This window comes from Labrus bergylta, chromosome 7, assembly GCF_963930695.1.
Source record: "Labrus bergylta chromosome 7, fLabBer1.1, whole genome shotgun sequence".
Classification (NCBI taxonomy): domain Eukaryota; kingdom Metazoa; phylum Chordata; class Actinopteri; order Labriformes; family Labridae; genus Labrus; species Labrus bergylta.
This window is the reverse complement of record NC_089201.1, coordinates 6,425,416-6,437,984: the sequence shown is the minus strand read 5'-3', so window position 1 is coordinate 6,437,984 and position 12,569 is coordinate 6,425,416. Positions and strand designations below refer to the sequence as shown.

Below are 12,569 nucleotides of genomic sequence, written 5' to 3'. Positions count from 1 at the left end.
GCCATGCTTTTCTAGCGACACATCTGTGTGATCAGGCCCTTGGAGGATTTAACAGAAAAAGATTAAGAACACTATAAGCACTACTACAAATCTTAATTCATGTTCCTCTTTCTGTATTGTATACTGTCATAACTAAGTGTAGGAGATATTTATTTTTTAGTATTTAATTTAAAGAGTAACTAAACCCACAGACCACTTAAGTCAGATGAAAACCTCTGCTGTTAGATAGTGTTACACAGTTACTGCCCTCTACTGGTGGAAACCCATCTACTGCAATTAAAGGTCCAATCAGTAAGATGTGTAGTGAGTGAAATGATAAAGGTATCTTACTATATGATCAGACTTTAAGGAAACATGCTGTGTTGAAGTGCTGGCTTCTCTGACAACAATGCAGCAGTCAGTATGTCCTCCTTCTAACTTTAGATTCTGCTCCTGAATGCTCTGGATTTGTTTGGACCAGAGAAGGTAGGCGGTTTTAAGGCGACCACCCCACACGGCCGCTTTGGACGCCCTAGGATCAATATTGGAGATGCTTTTGAAAAAAAAAGAAAGGTTTACAGACCGATGCAGAGCTGGCTAAACACTGAAGCTTCAGTGTCCACCACATGGCAACCTGTGTGAACATCGACTCTAGAGAGGAGGGGGCGGGGGGAGACAGCTCTCTACAATGTTTTGAATTTGGACTGCAGTACCCATTTTAAACACTAGGGGTCAGAGGTACATATTGCTCCTTTAATCGTGTTTGATTTTTTTTGCGACTACACTGTGAACAGAAAACAGGAATGTGTCGTCTTTGCTCCGTGTTCATCAGAGACTGTGTGTGTTGTGTTTCAGCAAAGAGGATGTGGAGAAGTGCAAACAGAAGGACCTGCTGGAACAGACCATGTCGGAGATGATCGGAGAGTTTCCTGCTCTCCATCAGACCATCGTGGCTGAAAGAGACATCTACCTCACACATACGCTCCGCCAGGCTACACGCTGCGTGGAGGCCCCTCCTAACGCCCAGAGTACGTATCACTGTTGCATTCACATGACAATACAACACTGATTGGTTTAAATGTAATTATACTTCATCATCAGACCTGCAAATCTTTGAATTATCAGCCTACTGTACATCCATCAACTTAAAAAGATATGACATCATATCCCAGCGAGTGATGAGAATGTGGTGTGAAGCCTCAGAGACATTTTAATGGAAATGCTTAGTCATTCTTATCTTGAACAGAGTGATGTCATGACCTGTAATTCAAAGCACCAAGAGGGATTTTTCACTCAACAGTCATTTTGGTTTGAAAACAATGACGCAGGAGTGTGTGCTCTTTAATCCTGCAGCGCTTTCAAACCTGCACAAAACTCTTGAAATAACGTCCTGTAGGTTTCTGCAGAAAGTCAGAGTGAGCTGATATGAGAACGCAGCAGGATATAATCAGGAGAATTCTCCTGGAGCGAGTGGGAGGGGGTGGTGACCTTTATTCCCTGTGATCGCTGCACGACCATAGACTGTCTGCACGCCATCGCTACTATCTGCGAACTCTGTTGCTTCGTCCGCTACTTCCCCGTCTTTTTTTTCAGAGTCTTCTATACAACTCTACATTGAGAATATGTGTCTTTCTATCAATGCTACATGTAGTTGAACAGAATCTCAATGTGAACTAAAGAGTAGAGAAGAACATACTGGAGAGCAGGAAACATAATGCAGCAGGTTCATTACAGCACAGAGATGGTAGAGGTGGCGTGCAGACAGTCTATGGTCGTGCAGCGATCACAGGGAATAAAGGTCACCACCCCCTCCCACTCGCTCCAGGTGAATTCTCCTGATTATATCCTGCTGTGTTCTCACATCAGCTCACTCTGACTTTCTGCAGAATAAATATGAGGAGGCTGGAGGAGAAACTCCAGCTAAAGAGAGAAACATTCAGCTGTTTGTGTTCACACATGACGCTCAATCTGGAAATATCAGGAGTTTATCAGGAGTTGTCTTCAAGCTGTGAAAGCAAGCTAACAGATCATTTCATCCCCGTGCAGAAGTGCCTGCTGTGGTGGTGGGAGTTGTGGGGATGGGTCACGTCCCCGGAATAGAAAGAAACTGGGAGAAGCAGCTGAACATCAGTGAAATCATGAGGTATGTTCGTCCTGTTCCACTTTACAAACATTGCGTCACATAATGAAAGTGTATGACTGCTGCTGAATGTGACCCGTCTCTTCCACAGCGTCGCACCTCCCTCGCGGTTCGGCTGGGTGCTGCGCACGGTCATCAAGGGTGTGGTGGTGGGGATGCTGGGATACGCCTGCTACAGAGCTGGAGGGAGTTTGGGTCGTGTCCTGCTGTCTTCACCTGCTGTCCAGTCTTTTCTGGACACTCTGCGGCCCCCGCCTGCTTGACCCCCCCGCTGGCTCTCACGATGCCTCTGATTGGGACCCTAAGTCTGAAAAAGAATAAAGTTCACCAATGGCCTTAAAAAAAAAAAACACAGGAAGTGAGGCTGGAGGAAATGTTTCACCAGCTCACACGTTGAGCTGAGAAGGACCTCAGGGGGGGCTGAAGCCTCTCACCTCGTCTCGATGTCCTGTAGACGCTGCAGGGCCGTACTGCCAAAGATAACCTCGACAGTACTCCTTGATTCTTTTCTATTTTCTACAAATCCTGCAATTTGTAAAGTTTCCGAATGCCAATGGTTCCCTTTGAATTGATTAACATTCCCCCCGCCATTCCTTTAAATGACTCTCCCACACAGACACACAGACACACACACACAGTTACATAACATTTATCCATGGAAGTCATCTCTCCTGACGTGACTGAACAGCATCTCCTGATTCCTCCCGCCTCTCTGGCGCCGACCAGCAGTTTTGGTAAACGGCCCATTTCAAGTCCAGCACTTTATAAGAGACTGTTGGGAGTCCAGTCAGTAAAGCATCAAGTCGTTCACAGATTATCACAAAAGAAAGATCAGAAAAGTGTTTGTAGTTGGAGCATGGAGTGTAGCATTATCTTTGACACGTCTGGAATAATCTACATGAAGAGAATATTCTTCATGACACACACACAGGAAGAACAAAATAAAAGAATGACGGAAGACGATATTTACTTTGATTAAAAAAACAAACAGTCCTGGCCACATTAACAGACAAGTGCCTCATATAGCAGCTGAAAAAAAGGTGTTACACTCATCTTTACACACCTGTCCCTAATGCTCGATGTACGTGTGAAATAATGTGTCTTCATGTAGGTATATGACAGGCCTGCTTGTAAACAGACTGTTACTCTAAATAGAAAGCATCTAGTTTGTGTGGGTGTCAAATGAAACGGCACCACAGCCCCGTGGTTTTCCGCTCGCTCAGATGTCCATGAGACACAGAGGCCGGGCTCAGGTGTGCCTCAGGATGCAGTCATCTTGTCATTTATCATTTTTTTTAATTGTACCTCCGATCTGAGGCCGTTTCTCATGCTGGCTCCGTCTCTTGAGTTGGTTGATACTTGACACAAAAATATGCATCTTTTCAAGTCCTCCTCGTGACAAAAGGTCATTCAGCGCACCAGCTGTTTGTACTTTTTATGATATATGCATCATCAGTCGCCCCTCTGCTTATGAAAAGGACATGTAGATAGTAAACATGAAACGGTTTTTGTTGCTCTTAAATGAAGGAGTCAGTGGAGACGTGTTCTGACTACTGCAGAGGAGACGGACGCTTCGGTTTTGGGAAGTTAAGCCTTACACTGCTATCACTGCTGCCTTTGACCCTCAGACCTGTTTCCATTGTACAGAGCTTCTTATTGCACATGTTCAAATTGGCTCGCTGGCAAACCATCAGGAAGTGTTCCAATTAAAACGACAGTCTGATCAAGTATTTACACGGCTGTTAACCTACAGCGACTTCCAGGTATTTTTCCATCTTAATTTGAAGTGTTTTTTATGTCAGCAATACGAAAGACGTTTAATTACCCTCTTTGATTTGTGGAATTAACTATAAAATAAGTAAACAAAGCCGTTATTGATTAAACCGCTCATGTGCTCATGAATTAAACTCAGCCTGTCTTCCAATTGGTTAAATAATGACTGTATCTTTAAAGGTGAGAGATGAGGATTAAGAGGGGAACAGTAAAATAAGTTTAGAGAGTTCTTTCTCTCCACATCATCATCATCATCGTCTCCTAAGGTTTCATCTGCTGTTTGAGAGAAACTGTAAGAACGCCTGCTTTACTAGACGTCAGATTTGATCCTTTTCATTGTTAACAAACCAAACATTGATGCCCGACTTCTGTAATGAATTACTGAAACATTTTAAGTAAAGAATCTTTATTTGCCTGAAAGATGTTGCCCTTCTTTTTTTAACTGTGCTGTATAAAATCTGCTGCAAAGATTGATGTAGGGCTGCACAGTAAATCACTTTTTTATCTTTTTCACAGTAGTTTTTTCACTGTTTTTATCGCAGAAATGCCGTAACTAAGCTGAGCCGTCATCACATCATGCATCCTTTAAGCGTTGTAGCGCAGCGAGAGCTCCACACACACAGTCAGACAATGCACACACACAGCGCTGAGCCGATCCCTGTCTCACTTCTGTAACGCCTCTGTTACTATATTGGACCATGGTACAGAGGGGGAATTCAGGGAGATTCAGATTGCAGCTTGAAATGGTGGTCTGAATGAGGTTATTATATGAGCGTTTTCAATAAACACATCACAAAGGTCTGCATTTTGCACTTCTGCATCGGCTTCATTTTTCAAAACTCGAACTGATGTAAAAGGTTTAATACAGAGAGGCGGAACAACTTTTTCTAAGAAGCCTTTTTTCTAACTTTGTCATTTGTCAGAGCTTCGGCCTAGAAAGTTCCGCCTACCCTGTTTGTTTCGGAACGGACTAATAATAATGTAACACCCAGTGACTCACAACATCCGCTGTTGCAGCAGGATTATGAAAGCGTGATTAGGTGTTCTTGGTGAAACTGCGCCAGCGGCTGATAGCTCACAGATGGCCCGGTGTGGATGGCTTATTTAGCACATCGGTTAGGACGATCACGGATCTTCCTGCCCTGTGTGCCCGCGCTCAGACTCATGCACGCGGGTGGAATGGACGACATGGGTCCGATAGTGAGTCGGTCTCCGCTGGAGCGACTCGATTTTGACAACGTCGCCCTGAGGAGGCTCCCCCTGGACCAGTCCGAGGAGCCGGGGGTGCGGCAGGTGAAGGGAGCGTGTTTCTCCCCGGTGAAGCCGTCGCCCCTGACCCGGCCCCAGTTCGTGGCGGTGTCTCGTGACGCCTTGGCTTTGCTCGGGCTCAGCGGGGACCAGGTCCTCAACGACCCGCTCGGTCCAGAGTACCTCAGTGGGTCCAGAGTCATGCCCGGGTCCGAGCCTGCAGCGCACTGCTACTGTGGACACCAGTTCGGACAGTTCGCCGGGCAGCTGGGCGATGGGGCGGCCTGCTACCTCGGAGAGGTGAAGGTTCCGCCCGGACAGGTCCCCGAACTGCTCCGGGAAAACCCGAGCGGCCGGTGGGAGATCCAGGTGAAAGGAGCAGGACTGACTCCTTATTCCAGGTAGAGGGTTGATGTCTTCTGTGTCAGCTCACTTTATTATTCTGTTCTTCCCAGAACTTCCAGGTGTATCGCTGTAACTGGTGACCGTGTTAACTGGCGACCTCCAGCCGGATCTGTTGTTGTCGTAGTTACAACAGTTGCCAAACGAATACCTGTTTGTGTAATATCAATTAAATCAATTTATTCTCGAGTTATTTATTTAATGAAAAACTTGACTAACAAGAACTGTTTCCGTTTTCATCATCTGTTATGATAATCACGACAACCACAGACGCTTTGGGTTAAGGTCTCCAGTTTACACGGTAACTAATTAAAGCGAAACAGCAGCAACTTCCCAAGTCACTTCCCTACTAAACTGGTCCAGAAGTCATGGCTTTACTCTTTAAACTGATTGTCTTATGGTCTAAGCATAACTGTAAACATCTTTAGTTTATTTATTTATTACACATATTAAATTAAAACTCAACTCAACATGTCTCCGTAGGTCAACTTAAAAAAACAAACTAATGTTTTAGAGCAGAGTGGTTTATAATCATGGTGTTATTTAGAGCTGTACAGCAAGGTCGAGAGAGATAGGCATGACTCAGCAGTTTGTGCCTTTTGTCATAAATCAGAGAGTTTAGACCAGGAACATTTATTCCCCCTTCATTTTCAGCCATGCAGATGTAGTCTCTAAAAGTGCTCACTTGTGTCAGATGTGTTGGCATTTGATTTCAACATGTGGTGATTAAAAACAAACTATCCACTATTGGGTGCTTCAGACTTCTATCTTTGTTACTATGGTAAGGAAACAGGCATTAATCAAATTATTGCGACAAGACTCGTCTGATTATCTTTAAAGTCTAATAAATAACGTGTTCTATGATGGGTATTGTATGTCATCAACACTTCAAAAGAGCAATTTGTAACTCTGACACCTAGTGTTTAAAGTGAGTACTGCAGTCCACATTTAAAACATTTTAGAGAGCTGTCTGCCCCGCCCCCTCCTCTCTAGAGTCCATGCTCACGCAGGTTGCCACTTGGTGGACACTGAAGCTTCAGTGTTTATCCAGCTCTGCATCGGTCTGTAAACCTCTCTCCAGTTTTCAAAAGCTCCTGGTCATTGTGTGATGTATTCTGTCCTTCGTAGACAAGCTGATGGCCGTAAGGTTCTGCGCTCCAGCATCAGAGAGTTCCTGTGCAGCGAGGTCATGTTCTTCCTGGGTATTCCCACCACTAGAGCCGGCTCTGTCGTCACCTCAGACAGCCGTGTAATACGAGACGTGTACTATAGCGGGAACCCTCGCCATGAGAGGTGCTCCGTGGTCCTTCGTATTGCCCCCACCTTTCTCAGGTGAGCGCAGGAAGTCACCTTTTATGTCTCGTGGATGTCTGAAGGTGTTTGTCTCAATCGTGATCTCTCTGAGCAGGTTCGGGTCATTCGAGATCTTCAAGCCGGCTGACGAGTACACGGGCCGTCAGGGTCCGAGCTACGGACGGGATGAGATCAGGGGTCAGATGCTGGATTACGTCATCGAGATGTTTTACCCCGAGATCCAGCAGAATTACTCAGACCGGGTGGAGCGGAACGTGGCCTTCTTCAGAGAGGTGAGAGCGCATGAGGGAACACTAACCGTCAGGCATTGTTAGCGCCCCCTGTTGACAATGTTTGTAGTCTCATTTAAAACTCTGGTGATCTTTAAAAGTCTGTATCTGGACCAGGTTTATTCAATCCAGTTTGGTCACAAGAAACATAGATCAGGTGATCCTGGATAGCCAAGAATCAGAGTACAAAAATCTGGCTCATTCTGGTCCAGATTAAAGTTCCTGAACAAGCGGACCCAGAGGTTTTGCTGTCAGCAGGTGGCCAATTCAAGTCCTGAGGTTCCAGTCTCAAGCCAGGAACATTTGGATCCTGTAATCCTGTTAACCTGCTGCAGCCTCAGAGTCTGTTCATGTCTCTGTGTCCTGATCAACATCAGATTAAGACGTTAACAAGGCGTTAAACTGTGGACTGAGACTTTTTATGCTTCTATATTACTTAGAATGTTCCTCTAATGTCCCGCTTCTGTCTGAAGGTGGTGCTGCGTACGGCTCGGCTCGTGGCTCAGTGGCAGTGTGTCGGCTTCTGTCATGGAGTCCTGAACACGGACAACATGAGCATCCTGGGACTCACTCTGGACTACGGTCCTTATGGCTTCATGGACAGGTCAGACTCCAGAGGTCTCAGGGGCAGGATATGATGTGAAAAGGATGATGTGGGTCTGAGTCAGAGTCATATCATTTGGTGCCTGTGGCCTGGTGGGTAGGCACACCCCTTGTGTGAAAGCTGGGGTCCTTGGGAGTGGGCGGCCCCAGGTTCAGGTCCGGCTTGTGGTTCCTTTCCTGCATGTTATTGCATGCAGGAAAGGGTCATTGCATTTAAAGAGGCACACACACCAAAACGGAGCGTTCTGAGAGAGCTGGTTTATACAGGGTCACAAACCTCCTCTGGTGCTTGATTCATGTTATATTTTGACCAAATCACAGCACAGATGTTTCATTTAGACCACAGGGGACTGTTTGAAAAGGGGGATAATATGTTCTCTTTAAAGATAGATGTGATTGGCGAGCAAAAAGAGAATAAAGCAGCTTCACTATATGAACAGAGATCGCACTGGCTGATCGGTCACTTGACGTAAATGCCATCATCCCGCCAAATCGCTCGGTGTGAATTCTGCTGAATATTTCCTATATTTACAATTAATATTTAATTTTCCTAGGAGGAGAGCAGGGATAGAAAAAAATGTTTTAGAAATAAATGATGAATCAATCGTTTTCACATATACAGTTTTGTGTTTGTGTTAATGCAGCATTTATAAGAAAGACTAAGCCGTGTGTCAGCATGCCCGCACGGCTTCTGTCTTTATCATCCACAGATATTAGACAGGATATATTCAGACTGCCTGCTCAAAGCACAATATTTACGCCCCTGTATGTCTGTCCTTCACTATGAATGTCACAGAGGCGTTATGAAGGGACGTTAGTGATAGTGGTGTATTTAACCTTTCTCTCTGCTCTCAGGTTTGATCCAGACTTCATCTGTAACGCCTCCGATAACTCGGGTCGATACTCGTACCAGGCCCAGCCGGCCGTCTGCAGGTGGAACCTGGTGAAGCTGGCGGAGGCTCTGGCTCCGGAGCTGCCGCCTGACCGGGCTGAGACCGTGATCGACGAGTACCTGGATCTTTATAACGGGTTCTACCTGCAGAACATGAGAAAGAAGCTGGGTCTGCTGAAGAAGGACGAGCCTGAGGACGAGATCCTGATCACAGAGCTGCTGCAGACCATGCATAACACAGGTGAGGATCAGTTTGATGCTGTCTCCACACATGCACAAATATCAGGAAAAGTTCCCCACATTTTCAGGGTGAGCTTCATGTGTCTGACTTGTAGTTACTTCAGCCTGAAGTTAGGGTGAGCTGATGTAATTCAAGGCCAGCGAGTCTGAGGGGGTGAGAACATGACCAGCGCACGGTCTGTGTGTTCCTTCCAGTCCGACAGGAAAAACTTTGGCGAGACTTGTGTGAACAGGAAGTAGCTCAGCTCTCAGCAGCAGAGAGAATCACTCCCATGACGTCATCTTTTGTTATTGTTTTGATTGAGAGCCCCCTGGTGGTGGGATTGACATTCTGTGCATTTATCCAAACAAACAGCTCTATTAAATCAAAACAGAAAGACGTTAATGAGGTGCCTAATTTGTGATGGCGCTTTGCAAATTTTGGGGCTTTTTACCTTGAAGTTCAAATATTTAAAAACAAAACTAGTGACTTTAAAACGGTTGTAAGAAGCTGTTTCCCTCGTTAAACCTTTCTACTGAAATACTGTGATGATGTCAGACTATCAAAATGTTCTTATGATCTTAATGAACTCGAGCACGTATCACCACCTTTGCTCCCGTGATCAGTTCATGCCAACATAACAGATTGTTCTCAGGGTCACACTCGGTTTCTTAATATGTGAGAGAGACATCCCAAATGACGTCAACCACACAAGAGTTCTCTAACAAGGTGGGGTCTTTGGCAACTTCTGACTTAAAGACTCAGCTTTTTTAAATTGCCCACATGTTGGTGAAGACCTCATCACACAGCTCTGTTTCCAAACACTGGGAGGGGTTTAGGAGGACGGGCGCTCGGGGGCATTGAGTGAACAGTGAGTGGAATTTAACAATTTGCTGCACAGAGAACATGAAATCAGAATCATCAGCAGTGTTGCATTGCATGCCCTTATTGTAACCTGTTCTGCCCCCCTCCTGCAGGCGCTGACTTCACCAACACCTTCCGCAGCCTGAGTCAGATCTCCTGCCCCGCAGAGGGAGACGCTGAGGTAGAGGAGGGCGTGGTGAAGAACGCGTCAGAGCTCCTGCTGCAGCAGTGCGCCTCCTTAGAGGAGCTCAAGGCTGCAAACAAACCCAGCATGGATCCAAGGTGAGAGAACAGAGCGTGCAGCACAAACACAAAGGGCTTTCACACATGCAGAAATCTCCTGATAAACTCCTGATATTTCCAGGAGGAGCTGCATGTGTGAAGTCAAACAGTCATATTTTTCACTCAAACTTCACCCGGAGTTTCTACTGCCGGCGGACCCCCTAGTATTTTTTCTGCAGCAAGTCCGAGTGAGCTGATCTTAAAACGCCGCCGGATATAATAAGGAGAATTCACTTCGAGCCAATGGGAGGGGGGAGTGACGTTTCTATACTGTGACTGCTGCATGTATAGAGTGTCTGCACACGACCGCTATGATCTCACAGTAAAAAAAATAAATAAATAAAAGTCCAATTTATGATTTCTATTTCCCAGAGAGCTGGCCATGCTCCTCTCGATGGCTCAGAGCAACCCGGCACTGTTCCAGATGATCTCGGACCGGGCGACAATAGCGAGGCAGTTAGACAAACTGAGCAAACTGAAAGACCTGATGGAGACGAACCAGGAGGAGCTGAGCGGCAAACACGGGGAGGAGTGGAGACGCTGGATAACACGATACAGGTGAGATCTGTCCGGAGAGCTGACATGTTGCATTGTTCTTACTTCACTTTTATGTTATGCATTAATCTTGGCATTTATTTTGCAGCCTCCTTTGTTTGTTGTCGTTGTTTTGAGCTTTCATCAATTTAAAAATTGCAGCTCGATTCTCCCAATGTCGTTTTAGATTTGTTGGCCACCATGGATTTAGGGAGAAGATTTAGTGTGTGAGAAAAAGAAAGCATGAGGGATGAACCCAGCTGGTGTCTGAAACAAGAGGAGGGTGGAGGAACTGCATGATATTTAGGGTCGGAGTGTGGAGTGTGTGCGAGGAGGTACTGTGCGTGTTGAATCTGAATCTGTGTTTGTTTGTTTTTGTCCTTCCTGCAGGAAGCGTCTCGGCCGGGAGCTGGAGGGTCAGAGTGACGTGCAGGCGGTGCAGGAGGAGAGGGTGACGGTGATGGACAGCACCAACCCTCGGGTGGTGCTCAGGAACTACATTGCCCAGAATGCAATTGAGGCTGCAGAGAGCGGAGACTTCTCTGAGGTGATGCCCTTTTTGAACTTTGCACTCTAGTCCCTCTCATTTCACTTCCAGTCAGATGTGGGGGCGGGGGGAGATAGCTCTCTACAATGCTTTGAATTTGGACTGCAGTACCCATTTAAAACACTAGGTGTCAGAATTACATATTGCTCCTTTAAATTCTGGTATTGTGAGGACCCTACTTCTTACATATGAATTCTCTGTTGCCATCAGGAGGTTATTAAATGCCGTTTATATTTTAGAGATTTTTATTTTATCCTTTGATTGGACTCATCCTCAAATGTTTTCCCATATTTGAGCTCTTATGTATCATTGCTGTCTGAATGTTGCTGTGTCTTTCATGTTCTCAGTGTTGTGTCTTTCATGTCCTCAGTGTTGAGCTGCCACACTAATCCCGACCTCACAGGATTAATGAAGCTCTTTGAATTGTTCTGTCTTCCTCTCTGCAGGTCCAGCGGGTCCTCAAAGTCCTGGAGAAACCTTTCTCTACACAGCCGGGTCTGGAGCTCCCCTCATGGTCGGGCGGAGGCGGGGCGAGCGAGCAGGGAGAGAGGGACGAGGGAGAGGAGGCACAGCAGGAGGCGGCGTCTTCATCATCCGCCCCCAGAGACCCCGTCCCCTACGACAGCAAACCCCCCACCTGGGCCAATCAGATCTGTGTTACATGATCTTCGTAATAACTTCTCTGAATGTCTCCTGCCTAAATGAAGAGAGTTTATTGTTCTTTCAGTTCATATTTTTGTAACTTTCTACGTCACTGAACAGCTCTCGATCACGCAGGCAGGCGGCGTCAGGGAGGTTAACGAGAGGCACGACACCACGGGCGCTAACAAGCTGAAACAAACACGCAGGGAGGGAGCTGAGTTTGGTTAAACAAATACATCTAAAATGTGTTTTTAAACTTTAATCATTTATGAAACAATGCCACAAAATAGCGAAAAATAAGTGTTTTTTTTTTCTTTCTGTGATGTCACATCCTGCACACACGATGATGCAGAATCACCAGACAACTTGATTATATGACTTGACATTAGAAAAAGGCCCCTCAGCTTGTTCTCTGTTTGTTTGATGTTCCGCTTTTCATGACGACTCAGACAAAAAGTCCTACAGCGACCTGTCTGACTCTGATACACAGCCGGGTGTCACCTCGACATATACCAAATAATACAGTGTGTGTGTGTGTGTGTGTGTGAGAGAGAGAGATATGCCGCAGTATATTAACATGCACAGTTCACTCCTCTATAACAGAAACTTGCCTTTAGCCGCTGTTACAGCTTTTTAGTCACAGGGTCACAAAAAGAGCTTTACAATGTTTTAATGCATAACTAATTAGCAGGTGTCAAAAATAAAAAAACAGCAGATTGTGAGAAGAGAACAGTAAGAACGGTGTGTGTGTGTTTAGAGAAGTTTATCGTAGCTTGTGCCACAGATGTAATGCTGCAAAGCTTCATGTTTTAGAGAAAGTGGAAATAAAGAGATTGAATGCCATTAAAGGATTTGTTTCA

General features: G+C 45.7%; 2 protein-coding genes across 2 annotated transcripts in view; both read left to right on the top strand.

Moving 5' to 3' along the window:
- trabd (TraB domain containing) overlaps positions 1 to 4,312 on the top strand; it is a 9,785-nt gene extending 5,473 nt beyond the window's left edge. The window contains 3 exon segments of the mRNA XM_065956607.1: positions 835 to 1,007; positions 2,026 to 2,122; positions 2,211 to 4,312. Coding sequence (XP_065812679.1) covers positions 835 to 1,007; positions 2,026 to 2,122; positions 2,211 to 2,382 — 442 coding nt within the window. The 3' untranslated portion in view covers positions 2,383 to 4,312.
- Positions 4,313 to 4,467: 155 nt separating this feature from the next.
- Positions 4,468 to 12,557, top strand: selenoo1 (selenoprotein O1). The gene is made up of 9 exons (XM_020639750.3): positions 4,468 to 5,541; positions 6,671 to 6,874; positions 6,951 to 7,128; positions 7,599 to 7,729; positions 8,584 to 8,861; positions 9,818 to 9,986; positions 10,359 to 10,544; positions 10,911 to 11,067; positions 11,514 to 12,557. Exons 1-9 carry the CDS (start codon positions 4,988 to 4,990, stop codon positions 11,739 to 11,741), a joined length of 2,085 nt encoding a protein of 694 aa, XP_020495406.2. The 5' UTR covers positions 4,468 to 4,987; the 3' UTR covers positions 11,742 to 12,557.
- The last annotated feature ends 12 nt before the right edge of the window (positions 12,558 to 12,569 follow it).